This window comes from Leiobunum rupestre, chromosome 1 (genome assembly GCF_980474605.1).
Source record: "Leiobunum rupestre chromosome 1, qqLeiRupe1.1.hap1, whole genome shotgun sequence".
NCBI lineage: Eukaryota > Metazoa > Arthropoda > Arachnida > Opiliones > Sclerosomatidae > Leiobunum > Leiobunum rupestre.
Genome location: NC_143384.1, coordinates 97,760,961 through 97,786,357, shown reverse-complemented (window position 1 = coordinate 97,786,357; position 25,397 = coordinate 97,760,961). Strand labels below are relative to the sequence as shown.

The 25,397-nt window shown below is 38.4% G+C and overlaps 1 protein-coding gene across 4 annotated transcripts in view; it reads right to left on the bottom strand.

Annotated features, from left to right (window-relative positions):
• Positions 1–25,397, bottom strand: part of LOC149969081 (plexin-A2-like) — a 114,161-nt gene that overhangs the window by 74,077 nt on the left and 14,687 nt on the right. For all 4 annotated transcript variants that reach the window (XM_090155246.1, XM_090155223.1, XM_090155238.1 and 1 more), the window contains exons 2-3: positions 1,277–1,584; positions 994–1,206 (exon numbers count right to left, since the gene is read on the bottom strand). In XM_090155246.1, the coding sequence (XP_090011372.1) occupies positions 994–1,206; positions 1,277–1,504 (441 nt within the window). In that variant the 5' untranslated portion in view covers positions 1,505–1,584. The remainder of the gene's footprint in view (positions 1–993; positions 1,207–1,276; positions 1,585–25,397) is intronic.

The window sequence follows — 25,397 nt, the reverse complement described above, 5'->3', positions numbered from 1 at the left end:
CACGTTGTTGTTTGTTAAGTTAACATAGTGACGTCAGAACCATCGAGACGAATATCTGCCGCGATAAGCATTCCAAGTAGAAGTATGGATTCCTGATTATACTTAACTAAATCTAATTTAAACGTGCACTTTTTCAAAAAAAAACAGGCAAAAATGTTATTATACCGTATCAAGAATGTGCGTTATTATACCATTAGCCGCGTTCACACTAGACACTTTGGAACCGTTTTAAAATGGTTTCCAAAGTACAAATTGTAAAATTTTGCTGTAGAATGTATTTATCATATGGCTGTTAATACAGTTGACACTGAAAATGTTCAATTTTAGCTTTCGAAACCGTTTAAAAACGGTTCCAAAGTGTCTAGTGTGAACATGGCTATAGAGTTGTAAGTCGGAAAAATTTCCGGAAAATGTTTTCATTCCATGATTAGTCTAATATATTGTTTGCAAATTTAAATAAAGCGGCATTTTCGCCTCATTTTTTTAAATCTAAAAGTAAAATTAAACTTCTAGACTAGTTTAAACTGATTAACAATGTCACACTATTAATGTTTTGTAGTATGATTACTGTTTTTAGACTTTTTATATCGATAAAAAGATAAAAACATTAAAAACCCTTAAAAAGTAATTTGCGTTCCAATTTTTTATTTTTCCGATTTGCGGAAAATGTTTTGGAAATAAATGAACAACTCTTATAGCTAGGCGCAACAAACACAGCACCCCACACAAGTGTAACGCGACCCGTCAAAAGTCGTGCATTTTCTTGTGTACAGTTTTCATTGGCGCCTGCTTCCGTCAGAAGGGGGTCGGAAAGGAGTTATTTCGGAAATTGTCTTCCCCCTTTCCATAAAACGTTCTGCGTCAAGGCTCGTCCAATGAAATTTGTACACAACACTGCGTTGACTTAAAGGCTAGCCGCGTTCTCCTTGTGTTTGTGGCTCATAGATTATAGCGTATCAAGAAGGTATGTAATTTTTTGGGTCCGTATTTTACCTGGAAGAGACTCCCGCAAGTAATGAGCCTACTCTTGGGGTAGTCGATGACCAAGGCTTTATTGTAGTAGTCAGTCGGTTTCTTGGTTTCGTCTGGACAGACGCCGCTGACCGGACACCGACTGTTGTCGGGCCGGGGACCCATTTCGGCCACCGACTCCAACTTGAGGAAAGGCGTCAGCTGATAAATCTTATTTACCGCCCCGATGTACACCTGCGAACGATAAAGCGGCGTTCTTTTAACCCACTGACCAACGGGCGTCGGCGAGATCGAAGGGAAATACCTTTCCCGTGTAATCCTGCACGGCCATGTGTATGAACCTCTCCGTCTTGGGGTCCTCGAAGCTGACGTAGTTGCCGCTCGAAGTGACATTGTGGTGGTGCGTTTGACCACTGGGAGGGACAGCGACGGCGTGGGCAGCGGTCAAGAGCGACGAGCAGACCATGGCCGAAGCCAGCACGGTCAGCAGTAGAGCGGCCATCCCGAGCCTGCGCTTCTGACGCTTTTTCATCGCGGAGAGAGACCTCCCGACGATGACCGCATCCACCAGCTTCGACGACAGAGGGCGCTGACCGCAACAGCCACTTTGATCTGCACAGAGGAAAAATACACATTTTTATTACTTATATTTTTCTCTAAATTCCTAAATATTTTAAACATAAGACAAGGAAAATTTCTACTTTTAACAAAATTTTTAAACACAGGGTTGCCATAATTTTCAGAATCAAATACCCGGATTATTCCCAGTTTCCCTAACAATTTTAAAAGATTTTCCCCGACTTTCAGAAATCAGAAACTGATTTGAGATTTCAGGGTGCAATTTTCATGTGGATTTTCGTGGGTTTTTTTAGACTGATTTATAGATTTCGGAATCGATTTTCGCCCATATTTCGGGAATTTCAAGTTGATTTCAAGAATTGTAAATTCTTTTTTTCTCTAGAGTGTACGGGATTTTCACGAATGTCGGACTACTCGAAAATATATCGTAACATTTATGAAATAAGCAATTTTTTTTAAATAAAACCACGTTAATTAAACTATAATTGTTTAAAATAAAGTTAACTGGAGAATCTGCTAAGCGATACCGACTGAGCTAAAAATAATAATAATATTAGTTTGTTTAAAAACTGGTAAGAAAATTAGAGTTGGTCGAAGCAATTAATTATGAGGGGGATGACAAGACTTCAGTAAAACCATGGTTTATAGAATGGAAAAAAATAGAATAGAATAAATAAAATATTTTGATGGTTACCGATGCCAGCGCCTTCTGGTCGCTACTATAAACCATCGAGTTGGGAATATTAATCTAGAGATCCAATCAAATCTGCTCCCCGTGAAACCAAGTTTTTGAAAATTACGAATGTGTCGTCTCCTCTAAAATGACGAGAAAACGTTATCATATGACCCGTGGCGCCATCCATTATTTTTGAAAAATAAATCTTTTTGCCGGAAAACGCGTCTTATTTGAACGAACCATTGAGAGATAGACGGCGCCACGGGTAGAATGATAAAGTTTTCTCGTCATTTGGGAGCAGCCGGCAGTATTCTTATTTTTAAAAAACTTGTTTCGCGAAATACTGAAATCCGACGTTTTGATTGGATCTCTAGATTAATATTCCCAACTCAATGCTATAAACTACCAATTATTCGATGGAGCTGGTGAACCATTCTAATTTATAATCCCTGGTAAAACCTCTAAAAATGTTTTAGTATGAACTTAACATTTAGACTTATTTAAGCGAGTCAAAATATTTTACAAAATATTGTTGATCAATACGGGTCGGAAACTCAGTTTTTAAAAAAGAAGATTAACAATAATTAAAATCTTAATTATCATATCCTTCCTTTCGGTTGAATGAAAATTTAAATATTAAAAAAAATTATACCTTTAAATGTCAATAGTTGATTTTATAAAATAAAAAGTGGTCTTGCCCTTTTATAAATGTCAATTGATTTGTAATACTGGGTTTAATTATTTTTATAATAATTACGAGTAATTTTCTTCACCATTTAAAGGTCGAAATTAGGTTCAACTTTTCGTCTCAAACAAAAATGAATATGAAGCACCACGTATGCATTAATGGGTAAATTTGATTATTGAACAACTAAAACAAAATCGATATTTTCAAACTTCGCGAATAATTAAATTAAAAAGACTTTCTAAACTTCGCGAATAATTACAGGCCTATTTAGCCAAAAGCAGCTGACAATATAAAGCGGGTTCGATCAAAAAGTAGACAAAAGACTAACTTAAGTACTTAACGGACACCAGGTACGGGGCTAACAAAACTTTGAGACAAGACAAAATAGCAGCCAGACCGACAGGATGCCAATACGACCAAGTGGACAAAACGGAGAAAACCTACACGAGATCTTCGCGGGAAAAAACGAGACCCGCCGCAGACAACGCAGACTCGTACCGCCATGGTAGACTTCGACGTAAGTGCCGGGTGACAAGTCGGAAAAGGGACGTATGTGTACTCTGTCAGCGCACCCTAGTGTCAACAAAAGGAAGCCTCCTAAGTTGACCGTACTTATTAGTCAAGATAATGGGGAAAGTGGACCGTGAAATAGACATGACTTAGCACCATCCCCCCCAAAAAAGAGAAGCCCGCTACGAAGGGGCAGCCTCCCTCGGGCGGTATTACAACTCGAACGGCGATTGGTTGTATCCGCTACCCCCTGGTTTCATTCCCAGACAGACAAGATCTTAATGAATTAAGTATACCACGAAAAAGGGACGACTAGCCGCTTTTTCAAGCCACCGACGGATTAAAGTAGAAGTGACGCTTTATTGCGGTCGCGAGTGATGGGACAAGCCAGTCGGGAGATTAAAATTTACACAGGATTTAATCGCTTTGGACTAGGATATAATTAATTTGGAAAATACTAATTCAGTTGGCGGAGAGGGGTGCCCTCGCGTCATGGGGAGCCATGGTCGATCCTATCTTGTGGTACTACTTAGCAGGGTTGTCAGTTTTGCAGATTGAAATTGGTAGACCTTTCCAGGACCCTTACCCTTTTCAGAGATTTCCCCTGACTTTTGTTTTTGCAAAATTTTGTAATTTTGAAGCTATATTTTAGTAGACATTTTTCTCTTTGTAACTTAAATTAAAATTCCCCCGACTTTCGGCCCCCATTTAAAAATTCCCGACTTTCGGCCCCCATTTAAAAATTCCCGACTTTCGGCCCCCATTTAAAAATTCCCGACTTTCGGCCCCCATTTAAAAATTCCCGACTTTCGGCCCCCATTTAAAAATTCCCGACTTTCGGCCCCCGTTTAAAAATTCCCGACTTTCGGCCCCCGTTTAAAAATTCCCGACTTTCGGCCCCCGTTTAAAAATTCCCGACTTTCGGCCCCCGTTTAAAAATTCCCGACTTTCGGCCCCCGTTTAAAAATTCCCGACTTTCGGCCCCCGTTTAAAAATTCCCGACTTTCGGCCCCCGTTTAAAAATTCCCGACTTTCGGCCCCCGTTTAAAAATTCCCGACTTTCGGCCCCCGTTTAAAAATTCCCGACTTTCGGCCCCCATTTAAAAATTCCCGACTTTCGGCCCCCATTTAAAAATTCCCGACTTTCGGCCCCCATTTAAAAATTCCCGACTTTCGGCCCCCATTTAAAAATTCCCGACTTTCGGCCCCCATTTAAAAATTCCCGACTTTCGGCCCCCATTTAAAAATTCCCGACTTTCGGCCCCCATTTAAAAATTCCCCCGACTTTTCGCAGCTACTGTGGCAACACTGCTGGGTGAAAATTGGGAGCCAGTCCTGCCTTCAGTGACAAGTGCTCCTCTGGTTAAAGGGCTTTTTCCTCGAATTCTTCGGTTTCCCTTAACCATGAAAACTTGCCACGGTAATCAATTTGCTGCCTTATGACTTGGATATCAGCTTGCCAAATTATAATTATTGTTGTTATTATTAAAATGTCTGACGCTATATACCGAATACAATAAACCAAAATGGCGTGTGCAAATATAAAAGTTAAAACTTTCTAAAGTGTTAAGTGTACGAAGGACTAGAAGTACCTCTTAAAGATGGAACCAATCTTCTCATAATGCATAAATTATAGTGTTGTTAATTTTCCGAAAAAATTATGTAATTTAACTTTTTATCGATATAAAACGTCTAAAAACAGTAAACATACTACAATACATTAATAGTGTAACATTGTTAATCAGTTTAAACTAGTCTAGAGGTTTAGTTTTACTTTTAGATTCGAAAAAATGAGGCGAAAATTCCGCTTTATTTCAATTTGCAAACAATATATTAGACTAATCATGGAATGAAAAGTTATATTTTTTTCAGAAAAATGAAAAATTTTCAGAAAAAAAGGGCTCTGTCATTTTCCGACTTACAACACTAAAATTACACGCTGGAAAAAATATCTTTTTCCAATTTTGGAAGGTACACTTATCAGGAAATATATTATATACTTATGACAAAACGACGCCTACTTAAAATTGAACGAAAGGGAACAAAATCAAAAGAATAGATTTCAAGATGTGAAATTGGAACGAAGTACGTGTAAAGGAACGAGACCGAAAGCATTTAGTGACGTCATAAGGAGGGACCGCGTAGACATTGTGTTAGAGTCCCTTTAAGCCCCCAAAAAGAGGACAATAGAGAGCGAGAAGACGTAGGGGTATAAAACTGAATAAAATATGGCACCGAATTGTCGCTCCATCGAAAATATTACCCAAATGTATAATCAATGAGATTTCCCGGCCGAACGTCACCTAGCGGGTCGCGGGGAAGCCGCTAAGGCGGTACAGTTTGCGGGTGATCGAATCGCCATTCGAAGAATAGGAAGAGATGCCACGGAACAATTGGGCAAAGCTTTCGTGTTTTTTCCTCCTTACGTCAGGCGCTTGTGTGCCGTGCAACGGAGCCATATTTAATGGGGAAATACGCGATTGAAGCGACCCCCAACGCCGAACGGCCGAAGTAATTTGCAGCAAAGTGCGCTCTCTAAATATAGTCGTGGAAATAATCCCCAAGAATGGTGGTGTAGTACATTTTTTACATATCCTTTTATATCGAGATCAATTAGGGGGAAGAAACGCGCTGCCCCCCACGCTTTCGTTCATTGGGGAGAGCGACCAGGGGGGGGGGAGGCAGAGAGAAATATCAAAGTAATGGGAGTTGATAGCTCACTTCTTATATCGGTACGGCTGATTTTGCTCATAAATACTTAAGCATTCTTCATCGGCTGTATAGAAATAGACTTGGCTGTAGTGATGGCCACGCTACTCTCGTTTTGGAAGAAATTGAGCGGTAAAATGTATTTTTATAAAAGTGCAAAACGGAATAGAGATAAACGAAAATCTTCGACGTTTAAAAATGAGCAAGCTTAAAAACTAGCGAAAACTTGCCCCGGCTTAAAAACTAGCGAAAACTTGCCCCGGCTTAAAAACTAGCGAAAACTTGCCCCGGCTTAAAAACTAGCGAAAACTTGCCCCGGCTTAAAAACTAGCGAAAACTTGCCCCGGCTTAAAAACTAGCGAAAACTTGCCCCGGCTTAAAAACTAGCGAAAACTTGCCCCGGCTTAAAAACTAGCGAAAACTTGCCCCGGCTTAAAAACCAGCGAAAACTTGCCCCGGCTTAAAAACCAGCGAAAACTTGCCCCGGCTTAAAAACCAGCGAAAACTTGCCCCGGCTTAAAAACCAGCGAAAACTTGCCCCGGCTTAAAAACTAGCGAAAACTTGCCCCGGCTTAAAAACTAGCGAAAACTTGCCCCGGCTTAAAAACTAGCGAAAACTTGCCCCGGCTTAAAAACTAGCGAAAACTTGCCCCGGCTTAAAAACTAGCGAAAACTTGCCCCGGCTTAAAAACCAGCGAAAACTTGCCCCGGCTTAAAAACTAGCGAAAACTTGCCCCGGCTTAAAAACCAGCGAAAACTTGCCCCGGCTTAAAAACCAGCGAAAACTTGCCCCGGCTTAAAAACCAGCGAAAACTTGCCCCGGCTTAAAAACCAGCGAAAACTTGCCCCGGCTTAAAAACCAGCGAAAACTTGCCCCGGCTTAAAAACTAGCGAAAACTTGCCCCGGCTTAAAAACTAGCGAAAACTTGCCCCGGCTTAAAAACTAGCGAAAACTTGCCCCGGCTTAAAAACTAGCGAAAACTTGCCCCGGCTTAAAAACTAGCGAAAACTTGCCCCGGCTTAAAAACTAGCGAAAACTTGCCCCGGCTTAAAAACTAGCGAAAACTTGCCCCGGCTTAAAAACCAGCGAAAACTTGCCCCGGCTTAAAAACCAGCGAAAACTTGCCCCGGCTTAAAAACCAGCGAAAACTTGCCCCGGCTTAAAAACTAGCGAAAACTTGCCCCGGCTTAAAAACTAGCGAAAACTTGCCCCGGCTTAAAAACTAGCGAAAACTTGCCCCGGCTTAAAAACTTAGTGAAAACTTGCCCCGGCTTAAAAACTTAGTGAAAACTTGCCCCGGCTTAAAAACTTAGTGAAAACTTGCCCCGGCTTAAAAACTTAGTGAAAACTTGCCCCGGCTTAAAAACTTAGTGAAAACTTGCCCCGGCTTAAAAACTTAGTGAAAACTTGCCCCGGCTTAAAAACTTAGTGAAAACTTGCCCCGGCTTAAAAACTTAGTGAAAACTTGCCCCGGCTTAAAAACTTAGTGAAAACTTGCCCCGGCTTAAAAACTTAGTGAAAACTTGCCCCGGCTTAAAAACTAGTGAAAACTTGCCCCGGCTTAAAAACTAGCGAAAACTTGCCCCGGCTTAAAAACTAGCGAAAACTTGCCCCGGCTTAAAAACTAGCGAAAACTTGCCCCGGCTTAAAAACTAGCGAAAACTTGCCCCGGCTTAAAAACTAGCGAAAACTTGCCCCGGCTTAAAAACTAGCGAAAACTTGCCCCGGCTTAAAAACTAGCGAAAACTTGCCCCGGCTTAAAAACTAGCGAAAACTTGCCCCGGCTTAAAAACTAGCGAAAACTTGGCCCGGCTTAAAGACTAGCGAAAATTTGGCCCGGCTTAAAAACTTAGTGAAAACTTGCCCCGGCTTAAAAACTTAGTGAAAACTTGCCCCGGCTTAAAAACTTAGTGAAAACTTGCCCCGGCTTAAAAACTTAGTGAAAACTTGCCCCGGCTTAAAAACTTAGTGAAAACTTGCCCCGGCTTAAAAACTTAGTGAAAACTTGCCCCGGCTTAAAAACTTAGTGAAAACTTGCCCCGGCTTAAAAACTTAGTGAAAACTTGCCCCGGCTTAAAAACTTAGTGAAAACTTGCCCCGGCTTAAAAACTTAGTGAAAACTTGCCCCGGCTTAAAAACTTAGTGAAAACTTGCCCCGGCTTAAAAACTTAGTGAAAACTTGCCCCGGCTTAAAAACTTAGTGAAAACTTGCCCCGGCTTAAAAACTTAGTGAAAACTTGCCCCGGCTTAAAAACTTAGTGAAAACTTGCCCCGGCTTAAAAACTAGTGAAAACTTGCCCCGGCTTAAAAACTAGTGAAAACTAGCCCCGGCTTAAAAACTAGTGAAAACTTGCCCCGGCTTAAAAACTAGTGAAAACTTGCCCCGGCTTAAAAACTAGTGAAAACTTGGCCCGGCTTAAAGACTAGTGAAAATTTGCCCCGGCTTAAAAACTAGTGAAAATTTCCCCCGGCTTAAAAATTAACAAAAATTTCCCCCGTTTAAAAATGAGCGAAAAGAGGAGAGAGAAAATTTCCCCACTCGAAAAATAGCGAGAGGCGCTAAACTTTTCCGCTCAATAACGAGCGAAAGAGTTAAATTTCCCCGCTCAAAAAAATCCAGCTCATTTGTGAGCTGAGAGAGAAACGCAATTTTGCTCAAAAAATAGCGTGAGCTGAGCGGTTCTTTAACCAAAGTGCCCAAACCAAGTCGGCTGGTTTCATTTATTTTATACTTTCATTTCCAAGTCAGACAGATTTTTATCCCTTAACGTTGAAGAGAATTCAATCTTATTATGAGAAATTTGCTTAAAAATATAAGGAATTATAATGATAAGAATCTTTTGAAATGATAGGATTAAATACAGGATTTCTTGGAAAATTTTTTTAGCATTAAAATATAGAAATATACGGGGCTGGATCAAGCCTAAGCTCTTTAAAAATTTAGGCATTCTTATATATCTAAATCAAAATATAAACTGAAAACCAAGTTTTCTGCACTTTATTTTACAATCTATGTAATCTTTTTAGAACTTTTTGCTAAAAATATAAGATAATGGAATAATATATTTCTTTTCTTCCCAGTTTTTTGTCAAAATTAGACAATTCTTATCAGTATATTTTAATTTTATCATAAGTAAATTTTTTAGTATAAAGGTGACTCGTCATTATATATTTCAATAAAAAAACCTATTACCAAGTAAAATATAACCTTCATTAAATTTGAATAACACTACTTTTTTAAATTTCCCTGACCTTTTAATTAAAAGGCCTAGGTTTTCTTCTGCCAGTCCCCCTTTAAATTAGGCCAACATGTTCAGCGGTTGGCCTACCACCAGGGTATTTGTGCTCCACTAAGTTAATTTAAAGGGGGACAGGCAGAAAAAACCTAGGCCTTTAAAAGACGCTTAGGCTTGTTTTCAAATTACCTAAACAGGGTTCGTACAAAATTGAGGAATGAATTTCCCTGTTTTTTTCAGGTACTCCCTGACCAATTTGACAAATTTTCTTTGACTATTTTTGTAGGATAAGTTAATGGTTTGCAGTAAAATCTTCAAAAATATTTAACATGCATTTTAATTTCAAAAAATGATTTGCCCTATTTTTTGGGTTATTTTTTAATTCCCTGACGAATCCGGAAGTTTTTTAACCATTTTCAAATTAACTGACTTGTAGGTTTTACAGGTCGTATACGAACCCTGCTAACTTGAACGTGAACAGCAACGTAACCATTTAGGTTCCATGACTCATTTAAACCCAACCAACTGAATTTGTGCCGGTATAATCAGTAACTCCTTGTACATAGAAAACTACAAATTAACCAAAAAAATAAAAACCCTTACCAAAAATGACGTAATATTAACGACGTCAATTTGGTAGATGAATAAAAGTAATAAAATAATGACGGCAGATCAAAATGTAACAAAACACGAGCTTGATTTGATAAAATTCCACCCGTTTTCGAGGTGTTTAGGGCGTAGTATAACCCTCCAGGAGGTTGTGTAATAATCATTATTACAATTATTAAAATATTTCGTCGGTCACCGGCGCAAATATAAAAAAGTGGATCATTAAAAGGGCTGCCCATTCCGCATCGGGTAACACGGCGAACAGGTTTTGGCGGATTCCGTCTAATTACATTCACCGCGGAGCAGAATCGCTGAAAATAAAACACAGCCGATATGCTAATTAGCGGCCATGGGTACGGCTGAGAATGCTAATCTTAGTCAAATTTATATAAAGCAAAAATATTTTGAATGGTTGCGGCTACATTTTTTAATTAATAGGACGATGGGTTATCTTTGAAAGAATGTTAAATTTTAGTTTGAAAAAAAAATATATTATTGGTCCAGTAATCGTGCGTCATAAAATGCGAAACATTATATGCGAAATAAAAATCGGAAGTTTATTAAGAATATACAAGAATGTATTTATTTATACCTAGGGAGAATGTCTATGTCGAGACGGTTTTTAGCCTTTCTCTCAATCCACCCGTTGGTCCCCCAGTACGCCCCTCCCCTTAAAATTGTCGTCGATGGTCGTGAATTCCGTTTAGTGAAAATGGAAATTGTCGTCGATGGTCGTGAATTCCGTTTAGTGAAAATGGAAATTGTCGTCGATGGTCGTGAATTCCGTTTAGTGAAAATTGAAATTGTCGTCGATGGTCGTGAATTCCGTTTAGTGAAAATGGAAATTGTCGTTGAGTGTCGTGGATTTCTTTAGGCGAAAATTGTTATAGATAATCCAAGTTTTTTAAACTAAAAATTATCATCGATAGATTTAAAGCAGCTTTCTGGAATGTTATACCATTGATGGTCGTAAGTTTATTTGCGCAAAAATGCCCAATCGATTAAACTACTCTTCTGAAAATCAGGGTTGGTCGATAATTATCAATGATAATTATCACGATAATTATCGATATTTATCCGATGAAAAAATCATGATAATTATCGAATTAAATTAAAATATATGAAAACAGTTTTTAAAGTTAAATTTAATAATTTTGAAAGCAATATCCAGCAGTATTAAGTATTTATGACATTTATGCTCGCATTTATGTAATGTTTACAACTATCCAAAATGAATTTTACCAAATTTTAAACTTTAAAATTTGAAATTTTTTTGAAACTTGAAAAGGCAATGTTGTTAATTCATCGGAATCATCGTTAAATTTTACAACTTAAATTCCAAATATTCATAATTATCAAAAAAATCCGATATTTATCCAAATAATCCGATATTTATCCAAATAATCCGATATTTATCCAAATAATCCGATAATTATCCAAATAATCCGATAATTATCCAAATAATCCGATAATTATCCAAATAATCCGATAATTATCCAAATAATCCGATAATTATCCAAATAATCCGATAATTATCCAAATAATCCGATAATTATCCAAATAATCCGATAATTATCCAAATAATCCGATAATTATCCAAATAATCCGATAATTATCCAAATAATCCGATAATTATCCAAATAATCGGATTATTATCAAATAATCGGATTATTTGATAATAATCGGATTATTTGATAATAATCGGATTATTTGATAATAATCGGATTATTTGATAATAATCGGATTATTTGATAATAATCGGATAATTATCAAAAAATCCGATAATTATCGTATAAATCGGAAAAAATCCGATTTTTTGCCAACCCTGCTGAAAATGCCTCTCGATAGATTTAACTTCCTTTTTTCATGAAAAAGCCAATCGATGACCGCAATCTTTTTCCGTAAAAATGAAAATTCCTAGAGGTCATTAGGAAAAAAGCCAACGGTCAAAGAGCCCCGAAACCATAACACACCTCAACAACAGAGCGCGTAAAAAACTTCTCAACAAAATCGGGAAAAACCCGCGGTAATAAAAGCAAACCTACACGAGACGAGAGTAGATTCGAGAAATTAGCTAAGTGACTACACTCCGGACTGAAACACGATTTAAACTTTGGCGAAACAACTTCAGTATACTTTTCAAATCATTAACACCTTAGATATAGCTCCAACATTTAACTACATCCAGCACTAAATATAAAACGAGGGAAAATGGTTACAGTCTCCGTGGGACTAAGGCAACAGCAACTGTCCGGTGATGACCCGAGTTGGAAGATAGCGTGTTAATAATACTCTTTTTTTACAAAACACGTGAACGTAACATCAAAACTTTTGTTTTAGTTATGTTGGTATTCTAGCTTCAATTTCGTATATATACATTAATTCAGCGTCCCAGTCGTAGAACAATACAAATTTCGAACCGATCGAAATATGAACAGATGGCGTGACGAACGTATTACGATACACGGGTCATGTTAACCAATATTCCACCGGTAACACACCTATCGGACTACCTGTATACGGTGTGTTATTTGTATTATTTAGAAGAGAAGCGATGTTGTCATTATGACATCGTTTTACCAGGCTCAAATTAGTTCACGAAGATAACGATTGGTCCGAAGAAATATTTACATTGTGGCCCCGATTGACAAACATTCACTAATATTATTTCGCATTGAAATCTCTATACTAAGAATTATCATGCAGAAGAAAATTGAAAGTCAAACGTTGAGAATTTAAGTTAAACTGGCAACTAGAAATTCTACCACAGCCAAATCTCGAAAGAAACAGCGTTGCCAGGTCAAATTATCGTCAGAAGAACAGGAAATAATCGATTTCAGACCATAAATATCGTACGCTTTTATTGGTGATAAATTTCCCTTCCCATCTGTTAGAAATTCGATTGAAATTATCCAAGTGTACGATAATTATCGTACCGCTGGCAACGCTGCAAGAAAGGACGAATTAATAATTTATGCTTCCCGCAAGCTAGCGCCATCTGTAGAAACTCAAACGAATCAGTTGACCAAAAAAAGAGAGCCGTTAACTTTCAAATTTGTCCGAGAAATTAATTACTAAAATATAAACGTTACATTATTCGGGACCGAAACGAGTCTAGATGGCGTAACGGCGCTAGCTTCTCCGAGGTGGCGCCTGCTACAGACAACTTTTCTTAAATTAACTTTTCAAAATAAAAGCAAACGATGCAAAAAATATATTAAAATGCAAATATCATTATTTATGAAGTCAAATTTACGAATAAAGATGAGGAAAAACTAATAGCGTCTGCTACCTATCTAGCTTTCAATGTCGAACCAAAGAGGGCGTAGCGATAGTTTTTCGGTAGCGAATTCTAATATCAAAACCAACCCAATTCCCCATAAAAGCCGCTAATCTGCCCCCCTATTTGTTGAAAATGAGCTCGTTCCGGAAATAGCCCGTTGTCATGGAAACGAAGGGAGGGTGGGGGGTTTGAAGAGATCGGTACAAAATAGAACTACAAGAATACGAAGCTTAACACATTACGCGAGGTCTCCTTTTTATGGGCGTATTAAAAGCGGTGTCCCCCTGGCGGACGAATTTTATAGCATGGCGAGCGTCTATAACGTCAAAAAAGCAGTCAATAGGCCACCACGCGATTCGGGCGCCCGTCCCGCACGAAGTTCCATCGACGACCGCGGGGCGGCGCTGGCGAAGAATAGCCGGCGCTCGAGGCTGCGCCTGTGTCTGATCATCTCTCTTTTTGGACCTTTATTTTTTATCGATTTCGGCGCGAAGGGGGAGGGGGTTTTAGGGGGCCTGGGAAAACCCCGGCGGCGATGCGGACTCTTTTCACTTAATTGCAAAATAAACGAATTTTATTTCGTTTTAAAAATCCGAGAAACTTTACTCTTTTTTTTTGATACCTTGTAAAAATGAACGGGCCCTACAGAGAGACTAAAATCGATGGAAATAATAATGTGACGAAATGAGACGTCGCGTATACACTTTCGAAATGAAAGGGAGCCCTTCCCAGTTGATAAACAATGATTTTATATAACAGGGTGGTTACAGTTTCCTCAGATTCAAATTCCCTGACATTTACAGGTTTTCCCTGACCAATTCCGGAGATTTTTCTTGGCTTGATTTGTGCCAAAATTGTATCAGGGTTCGTACAAAATTTTCGGATTTCAAATCCCTGACATTTTACGATATTATTTAAATATCTGACGTATCCCAGACTTTTTTCACCAAATTGGAAATTCCACTTATCCAGGTTCCGCACTAACCCAGTGTATTTATTTATTAACTTATATTTCTAACTTTCTATTGGCTCCGACGGGGGCGGAGCTTATATAAAAATGGCCAAAAATACGAGCACAAATTTACGAATTCTTCAAAAATTTCCCCAGGAGCGCGTACTTGGAAATGTCTATGGAATAAGCCCCAAGTCAAATTTTAAATATTGCAGACGTTTGTAAGTTGTCCGTAAGGCTTAAGCCCAGCCAAAAATAAAATTATAGGAAAAATAGGATTATATGCTTTGTTAAATTAAAAGATTTTACAGGAAAAAAACAAATTTAAATTTTTTAAAGCGACGGAAAGTTGCAATTTGCCCTTAAAAATCCATAAAACATTTTATTCTTAAGATAAATTATTTAACCAATTTCTTCTTTCATTTGATCTAGAGGTGCCAGATGGGGTAACTATAGTTTTCAGTCGCGAATTATGACGCTTTAGAATTAGATATTTCGGAAACATTAACTTCAAACTTCAAGAACATTTGCAAATTTTGTGTATAGGATTTTAATCTTAAAGTGACCCAGACGGTACAGACCTGGAATGGCTTTAAAAGTCGCTTGAGAACTTAGGGCCAAGGTGGTGTCTTGGGTATTAGCCTAGCTGATTTTTATTATCATCATTATTATAGATTCAAAATATTTTAGAAATCATGAAATCAACAAAAGAATCATTCTCCGGAACTGATTTTTAAGATTTCGGAGAACGATTTACTAAAATATTTTTTCTTTAGAGTGTACAGGATAAATGTCGTATGGTAGGTTTTCACGGGAATTATAGAACTGACTATGACTAAGACGTTTCTTAAGGTTACAAACAAGGTATAAGAAGAAATGAAACCAAGATGGCAGTCGCGGTTCAAAGGCACGGTTAATATTATTCCCTTAAAAAGGGAGCCTCAAGATTAAAATTTATATCACATGAACAAGTTAAATTGAAGCGAACCAAAATTCGCTGGCATTTAAAAAGGAGGGCATTGTACTTGACTACGGAGTATAACTCACTCTTTCTGGGTATGATTAGTTTAGTGGAAGCGAGCTAAGAAGCGACAGAGCGATAATAGCCCTGACCTCTGGCGGCGGAAGAATGGAACTCATCCATCAAAAGAGTAGACTACAAGCGCGCATCTCTTTCTCCAACAAGAAGAAAGTTCTTTCTAATGATGGGCGCGCTCCTCTTATTTCGAGCGAAATTGAGCGGTGAAGTATTTTTTAAAAGAGCGCAAAACGGAAAAGCGACATTTTCACCGCTCAAAACCAAAGAGCGACATTTTCACCGCTCAAAACCAAAGAGCGACATTTTCACCGCTCAAAACCAAAGAGCTTCATTTTCACCGCTCAAAACCAAAGAGCTTCATTTTCACCGCTCAAAACCAAAGAGCTTCATTTTCACCGCTCAAAACCAAAGAGCTTCATTTTCACCGCTCAAAACCAAAGAGCGACATTTTCACCGCTCAAAACCAAAGAGCGACATTTTCACCGCTCAAAACCAAAGAGCGACATTTTCACCGCTCAAAACCAAAGAGCGACATTTTCACCGCTCAAAACCAAAGAGCGACATTTTCACCGCTCGATAAAAGAGCGACATTTTCACCGCTCGATAAAAGAGCTTCATTTTCACCGCTCGATAAAAGAGCTTCATTTTCACCGCTCGATAAAAGAGCTTCATTTTCACCGCTCGATAAAAGAGCTTCATTTTCACCGCTCAAAACCAAAGAGCTTCATTTTCACCGCTCAAAACCAAAGAGCTTCATTTTCACCGCTCAAAACCAAAGAGCTTCATTTTCACCGCTCAAAACCAAAGAGCGACATTTTCACCGCTCGATAAAAGAGCTTCATTTTCACCGCTCAAAACCAAAGAGCGACATTTTCACCGCTCGATAAAAGAGCGACATTTTCACCGCTCGATAAAAGAGCGACATTTTCACCGCTCGATAAAAGAGCGACATTTTCACCGCTCGATAAAAGAGCTTCATTTTCACCGCTCGATAAAAGAGCTTCATTTTCACCGCTCGATAAAAGAGCTTCATTTTCACCGCTCAAAACCAAAGAGCTTCATTTTCACCGCTCAAAACCAAAGAGCTTCATTTTCACCGCTCAAAACCAAAGAGCGACATTTTCACCGCTAAAAACCAAAGAGCGACATTTTCACCGCTAAAAACCAAAGAGCGACATTTTCACCGCTCAAAACCAAAGAGCGACATTTTCACCGCTCAAAACCAAAGAGCGACATTTTCACCGCTCAAAACCAAAGAGCTTCATTTTCACCGCTCAAAACCAAAGAGCTTCATTTTCACCGCTCAAAACCAAAGAGCTTCATTTTCACCGCTCAAAACCAAAGAGCGACATTTTCACCGCTCAAAACCAAAGAGCGACATTTTCACAGCTCAAAACCAAAGAGCGACATTTTCACCGCTCAAAACCAAAGAGCGACATTTTCACCGCTCAAAACCAAAGAGCGACATTTTCACCGCTCGATAAAAGAGCTTCATTTTCACCGCTCGATAAAAGAGCTTCATTTTCACCGCTCGATAAAAGAGCTTCATTTTCACCGCTCAAAACCAAAGAGCTTCATTTTCACCGCTCAAAACCAAAGAGCTTCATTTTCACCGCTCAAAACCAAAGAGCGACATTTTCACCGCTCGATAAAAGAGCTTCATTTTCACCGCTCAAAACCAAAGAGCGACATTTTCACCGCTCGATAAAAGAGCGACATTTTCACCGCTCGATAAAAGAGCGACATTTTCACCGCTCGATAAAAGAGCGACATTTTCACCGCTCGATAAAAGAGCGACATTTTCACCGCTCGATAAAAGAGCGACATTTTCACCGCTCGATAAAAGAGCGACATTTTCACCGCTCGATAAAAGAGCGACATTTTCACCGCTCGATAAAAGAGCGACATTTTCACCGCTCGATAAAAGAGCGACATTTTCACCGCTCGATAAAAGAGCGACATTTTCACCGCTCGATAAAAGAGCGACATTTTCACCGCTCGATAAAAGAGCGACATTTTCACCGCTCGATAAAAGAGCGACATTTTCACCGCTCGATAAAAGAGCTTCATTTTCACCGCTCGATAAAAGAGCGACATTTTCACCGCTCGATAAAAGAGCGACATTTTCACCGCTCGATAAAAGAGCGACATTTTCACCGCTCGATAAAAGAGCGACATTTTCACCGCTCAAAACCAAAGAGCGACATTTTCACCGCTCAAAACCAAAGAGCGACATTTTCACCGCTCAAAACCAAAGAGCGACATTTTCACCGCTCAAAACCAAAGAGCGACATTTTCACCGCTCAAAACCAAAGAGCGACATTTTCACCGCTCGATAAAAGAGCGACATTTTCACCGCTCGATAAAAGAGCGACATTTTCACCGCTCGATAAAAGAGCTTCATTTATACCGCTCAAAACCAAAGAGCGTCATTTATACCGCTCAAAACCAAAGAGCGTCATTTATACCGCTCAAAACCAAAGAGCGTCATTTATACCGCTCAAAACCAAAGAGCGTCATTTATACCGCTCAAAACCAAAGAGCGTCATTTATACCGCTCAAAACCAAAGAGCGTCATTTATACCGCTCAAAACCAAAGAGCGTCATTTTTACCGCTCAAAAATTCGTGAGCGCGAGTGGTGAGCGAGCTGAGCGGTTCTTGGACAAAATTGCCCATTCCTCTTTCTATTGCCAAGATTATTTTTTCTCCTTTTTTTATAAGGCGCACGAAGAAACTATTTTCTTGGCTGACTTTTGCTAACGCGAACAATGGTTATAAATTTAGTTAGGAACAATTCGCGGGACTGGGAAAATATTTAGACCTTTACCAAAAGTACAAAGGGAATTAAATTATTTTGTTTGAAGAGTTCCTCGCGAATGTTACTAACTTTATATTATATTTGGACAAATATATACATTTTTGCGAAATTACAATATTGCCGAGTTTCTAGTCGATAATGCTCAGAAATATAAAGGATAATTATAGGATTAAACTTTCACCCAATAATTATCCTACATCTCGAAAATTTCTGAATTATGGAATGAGGTTCTTGAAATGATTTAGGACATTAGGGGACCAAATCAGCCTTTGCATGTAATAAATAAAAATCGGCGCGCGATCATAAGTGTGACACTTCCTATTCTTCACGTGCAAAAGTTTTACTGAGAGCTCTGCATTACGGGCTTCGTCGCAGTTTCCGTCCGCTTGATTTCAAAATTATAGTATTATTATAGGACGCACATTTCAAAATATAGGTATTTCAGATTCAAATTAACCGACTTCCCAGAGATCTTCCCTGACTTATTTAAAGCCAAAATTCGGCAATTTTTTTAACAATATTTTAATAAACGTTTTCCATTTGCAACCAAAATACAATTCCCCAATTTTTTCACAAGTTCTTAAAACAGGGTTCGTACGAAAATTTCTGATCTAAAATCCCTGACTTTACCAGATTATCCCTGACCAATTTTTGACTATATTCGTGACCTTTTTTGTTATACTTTTCGATTTTTTTAGGCCAAAAATTCTTTGTTAATGTGTGGTTTGGTTGACTAACTAAAATCCCTGACTGTCTACGAAATTATTTAAATCCCTTACTTTTCCCTACATTTTACAGATCCCCGACTTATCCAGGTTTTCCAGGATATACAGGTTCTGTACGAACATTGTAAAATCCCTCACTTTTAGACCCATTTTCAAATTCCCGGACTTTTCCTGGTACTGAGGGCAATTTTCTTCGTCGGTTAAAAAAGCGAGTGAAGCGACAATTTTTGTTTGGAAACGTTGGCTACATAAAACTGGCTTTTAAAAAGCTGTTATAATTTGTGGAGTATCTTCCACTACAAATGACACTAGGTTCTCGGCAATACATTTGGGCTAAAACGGATAAAGAGGTTTGTAGATTGATTGTGACAAATAGAACTTCTTTAGCTAGCTCAAGCCATCTGATCAAATCATTAGTGTCCGGACTACGAAAAAGAAATACAACCTTCGTCTCGCGCGTTACCCATCTTATATAAAACCTTTTTATTCTTTATTTTTTACTTGGCACGAAGCCAAAATGCTAGATTCGACTCCGGGCGAGGGGACAACGTAACTAGGCAGTAGACGATTCTACTAGGAAAGGCGGCAAGTCACGCGCGTACCCTCTATCCGTCTGGAGCTGCCAAGTACGATTGACGGGGGGGTTTTACACTATACTATAAAAGATTAGAACAGCGCTTTTTCCCATTTAGACAAAAACGTTTTCGCCTGAGCTTTTCTCCGCGATTTAATACCAAAATATGGATATCTATATATATTCCGGAATAAAAATAAAAGAATGAAGGCTGTATTTTATAGACGGGGTGCAAAGTGGAAAGCTGTTTAGGGATATGGCGAATATTTCCATAAGTACTTTTATTATTTCGATTTATTTTTCTTCCGCGTTGACGTTTTGGGGGCTTTCGAAAAAGGAATGTGGAAATCAATATGATTGTATTCAACTTATCATAACACGATTGATGTCTTTAAAGTTGTTTTTAATTAAGTATAGTACGTGGGTAATAATTTCTGAGTCGTTTTTATTTTAATAGTTGGGAAAGTGGCACAATATTTTGAAATTCAAATTCCTTGTTTTTCAACCATATTTAAATGTTTTAAAAGTGAAAATTGGACAATTTTAAACAATATATTTTATTGTTATTAGATGCTTATGAGCTTATTGAACTTTGCAGCTTGGATTTTACTTAACGGTATCTTCAGGTTGTTTTTAATAAAATTATTGCAACGTTTACAAACCTTAAGCTAGAATCGATGGGTGCTTTAAAATTACCACTTGTTTTTACAAAATCATTAAAATTGCCTGAACTTTTGTTTTAAATCCTTAAAATTCCCCGATATCTTTACAAAATCCTTAAAATGCCCGACTTTTTTTTGACAAAATCTCCATCTATAAATTTCAGACTTTTTTTAACGAAATCCTTAAAAGCCCAACTTATTTTTTTTACAAAATCCTTTTAAATTCAGATTTGATTTTAAAAAATCCTCAAATTCCCCGACTTTTGTTTCCACAAAATCCTTTAATTCCCCGACTCGGCTGAAGGAGTTATTCCTTTAGGAAGTATTCCAGTGACGTCATCATAACTACAGTGGAAAGTTATTGACATCACCCCTACTCCCATAAGGTCTCGTCTTGTCTAGCTTTCTCGTGGATACCACTTATAATATAAGCGTATTTGCACTAATTGACACATCTAGAACTAACGAAGCTGCTACCATAGACGCTGCTACGTTCTGTCAAACCAAAGCAGAGTCAAAACCGCGTACTAAGAACCAAACTATTTTTTCTGCCACCTTTGGTTACAACCACCACAAAGAAGACAGCGTCCACTCGGGTCTAAGTATAAGGTACAGTCTGCGTCTCGCAATGCGGGATACTTAATTATAAGTCTTCCAGGGATTTGTTTGGCCCTACAGCTGTTCTTCGCGGTCCCGATTGTTCCCAATCCACTCTCGTTTTGTTTCCTCTCCTTCCGCGGACAATTTGGCTGCTGGCGCTGTTCTGATAAGACCCTTACAGGCCCCTTCCAAAAGGATAATCCGCGGAGTGGAACGGTACGTTATTATTCAAGGATATTGCGGACGATAAGTAAGATTGTTTTTCTGGCCCAGAGTAAAGCCGGGACCCGCGTCTCTTTGAGCGTACGGATTTAAAAGGGGCCCCGCAAGTGCCCGCGGATCTGCCGTATTTTGGGTAGTTCCCAAACTCGAGTACTACTAGCCAGTGGCGTAAATATCTTATCGAGCTATGGCAGGGTTCGTACCAAATTTCCCTTGATTATATTTGTAGAATAATTGAAAAAATATTTAAAAATTTATTGGTCTGATTTTTTTGGGGTCATTTTCAAATTCCCTGACTTTTTAGGACCATTATAAAATTCCTCGACTTTTCCCTGACATTTTGGAATCATTTTCTAATTCCCTGACTTTTCCAGGTTGTGTACGAACCCTGTATGGGATACTAGCTGAAACTTCGTTTAGAGTTACCAAGGTTGCCACAACTTGAGATTCAAATTCCCTGACCATTTTAAAAGATTTTCCCTGACTTTAGGACAAAATGTTTATCTTATATTTAACTTTTACCAAAAGTTAAGAAATTTAAATGGACTTATATTTCAGTAAGAAAGGTTATCGCAATGTTGAAAAAATTAGCCAAACTTTCAAGGAAATAAATGATAATCATAGAATTTGTCACAGATCTAGAGTAAAATTAACTTCACGAAGTGTCAAAATAAAATTGAATTCCCTGAATTTTCCCTCAATGTTTACCAATTCTTAAAATTCCCTGATTTTTTAATCCTATTTTTAAATTCTTAAAATTCCCTGATTTTTTTAAGCCTATTTTTAAATTCTTAAAATTCCCTGATTTTTTAATCCTATTTTTAAATTCCTAAAATTCCCTGATTTTTTTAAGCCTATTTTTAAATTCCCCGATTTCCCTGACGTGCGGCAACCCTGGTTACGCCGTTTTTTGATAAGTGCCTGGTGGCCCTGCTGACTGCAGCGCCTCTAGCCGTCGTACGGTAACAATGTTTTTCTCGTGGGGTAATCAGTGTACACCACCTGTAGCTTTGACCGCGCCAAAGTGATTTCTCAAGTGTAAATACTTTTAGGAAGTGATTAGCCCCTCGACTTAAAATAACTTTCAACTTTTGAATCTCTAGTGAGACTTGCTTATGTTGTTGTACTTAACCGTTTCATTAAGGAGCACTTTTTTGGTCAGCTAGATTTACCCCTAACAGGGCCCCCACTCAAATCTTCAATTGTTTTATAGGAAAAATAGGATTATTTTTCTAAGAATATAGGACTTTATAGGACTATTTTTACAAAATTATAGGATTTTATAGGACTATATATGCTATTTAATTGACTAACTTTATGAATTTAAATACAAATACTATATTTAGAGAAATAACTCTTTGATTTTCAATTAAAAAAATTGAAACTATTTAACCATTTTATCACAAAAATATACTAGTAGCTAACCATGTTAAAAATAACAAAAGTATAGACTAGAATGACTTGGTATATGAATTTATCCTATAGCTAAATCTAGCAATTTAACTGAGTGGCTGGATTTGAAATTGGCAAAATATCAAAATTTTAGGATTTTATAGGACTTTTGGGGGATTTTGCTAAAAATATAGGATGTTATAGGACATTTTTGAAAATATAAGATTTTATAGAAATTATAGGACCTCTGGGGGCCCTGCCCTAACCTTAACCTAACCGCCGTTAAAGGACAATTATTTCTTCTGCCACTTTTCCTTAAAGTTTTCTTCCCGCCGCACAAATATCCTGGTGGTAGGCCATCCGCAGAACAACGTTGGCCTACCACCAGGATATATGAGCGGCGGGAAGAAAACTTAATGTAAAAGTCCAGGTTGGGTAAAACTTGGCTCTATTTGAAAGATCATGTTTAAATATACTCAAAATTATCAGTCGTAAAATTGTATCTTTTTTAATGACGAGAAATTAATTTTTAAACGAGCCAAATTTACCAGCCAAGCGATCTGCCATTTTCTTTCGCGGTGACGTTTTAGGACTCTAATCACGCGCTGTTCGCGCTATCACAGCGCTCTGTTCCCGGCGCGCGCTTGCTCCGCGTGCGGTCTGCGGAGGGAAGGCGAAAGAAAATGGCAGCTCGCTTGGCGGGTAAATTTGGCTCGTTTAAAAATTAATTTTTCGTCATTAAAAAAAGATAGAATTTTACGACTGCTATTTTTGAGTATATTTAAACATGATCTTTCAAATAGACCCAAGTTTTACCCAACCTGGACTTTTCCTTTAAAGGAAAACAGGCAGAAGAAATACTAGGCCTTTAAGTTAAGATTCAGCAAGTCAATCCCAATCGAAACCAGTAAGCGATAGGTTCGGCGCTTTAAATGAACCGTAGCTTAACTTCGGTAGAGCGAGAGGAAAGTGGCTCGCATTTCGGTATTAATGATAAAACCATTGTATATTACCCCTGGCTATAATCCCGTATCGAAAACGGCGGAGCCTCGGCGAACACTGGGGCAATCGCTCCACCATCCCCCTCTAAATGGCAGCCAGCCTGCGCGTGTGTACTTTGAAGATTAAACGCCGAATTGAGAGTATTTGTTATTAGAGGGGCGGATATCGCTTACACCCCCCTAGCGGCGGTGTCTGTTATTATAAGCGGGAGGACCTATTTATCGTGTGTCTAGTCCAAATCCCGCAGATAGTGTGGTATTAATTTGGACCTACTCGAATTATCGTCACAGCCAAAAACGGGGGGGTCCTATATCCTTCCTTTAAACCCATCAAATCTTACTGAGGGGGTCGCGGAAGGGGCTTAAACCCAAATTAGCACCCCCTTCTACTGCTTCTAGAAGCATTTTCGACAACGCTGCACGAAATTGGTTTAAAGGATTTATGGTTATCTACACTAAATACTTAAATTTAAAGACTCCTTTTGTACGATCAACCAGATGGCCTTTTGTATTCGGATGTAAGAGATTTAAGAAATATTAACGTTAGTTCTAAGGGATGAAAATGGGTCGTCTTTATACACTAATAACGTCTCGGACAAGAGCCATTAGTTCAAGTTGGATATCGTGGTTAAACACGTTGGATTGTACACTCCGTGACATGCGCGAATTGTTGGGACTTCTTGAAAAAATTACTGGATTGTTATTAATATTAATTACGGTGCGTAGGCTAGACCAAACCCTGGTTATTGATCGTCTGATTCGAATCAAAATTATTTGAGAATAGTTTAACTGTAGCGAGAAAATATCATTGAATTAGCTTTATCCATAATATCCAGTCAGAAAGTACATCTTTTTGGTGGGGTGGCGGAGTGGTTAGCACTTTCGTCTCGCAGCAAGAGGAGCCGGGTTCGATCCCAACTTGTGGCACTGGGTGAAAACTCGGCACAGCTCCTTCCGCGTTGAGTTTGCAAGTTCTCTCCCCACTGGTTTAAGGGGTTTTCCCCCGAGATCTTCGGTTTCCCCTTCCATAAAAACTTGTTGATGTTAACGGTAATAGTGAGTGTAGGGAGCTGTTGGCTCGCGTGGCTTGCCACCACCCTACAACGCATTGTAACCCGGCCACTTGAATTAAAGGCTTTAAAAGTCGCTCGATGACTTAGGCCTAGGGGTGGTGCCTTGGGTATTAGCCTAGCTGATTATTATCTTTTTGATACAGCCCAGGTAAACCATTTGAGGAGCGTATTTTTAAAAATACATCATTATTTAGAATGGGATATTTACAGAATCAATAAAGTAACGTTCTTGCACTAAATACTATAGTTAGTTTGAAAATTTAACCGAAACACGAGTGCCGTTTCGTATTCATATTTAAAATATTGATTAATTTTTATCTCGTCTCTTGGCTCAAATTCCCGCAGTCAGCGTCGTAGTCTTCAACAAGAAGCAGAAACGTGAGACCGACGAAGTTATTATATTTTATTCAACAGAAAAATTACTCAAATAACATAATATAATAATAATATTGGGCGAACCAGGGTTTGTTTGATTTAAATAAAGTAATTTAAAAAATCATATCCCCTATTAAACTTCAACGTACTTCTTTATGGAAGAATTTTTCCAATATCCCTGGTAATAGTCCCTTTAAACGCCTCTAGATAACTCGCGCCTAGCTGATTATTAAAAGACAAATCGTAAAAAAAAACATCAATAAAGACCTAATTTAATTAAAATAAATCTACTTTTACTATTTTTTATTTAATACAAAATCAACAACCCTCGGGCGAAAAATTTGAGTTAAGAAAATGAATGTGAAAATTGAAGAAGCAAGTCTATATTTTTGGAAAATTAAGTGAATTGTTACAGAGGCATTTTCCCCAAATCAATTTTTGTTGAAGGGCGTATTGAAAGTTTTGAAACGGAGCTTTGGCAAAATCTCTACTCCGGGCATGAAGTATGAATGGGAAAACCTTGAGAAGAAGAGATCATAAAAAACGAGTGGGGGCGCTGCGGAAGTGGGTTGGAAGAAATTTAAAGTTCTTCTTACATTACGAGCAGAGTCGCTCCCCCGCGCAAGGCCGGATGCGAACGAACGGAGAAGTAACAGCGAGTTAACATGGTGAGAAAGTTATTTGATACTGAACTCCAGCC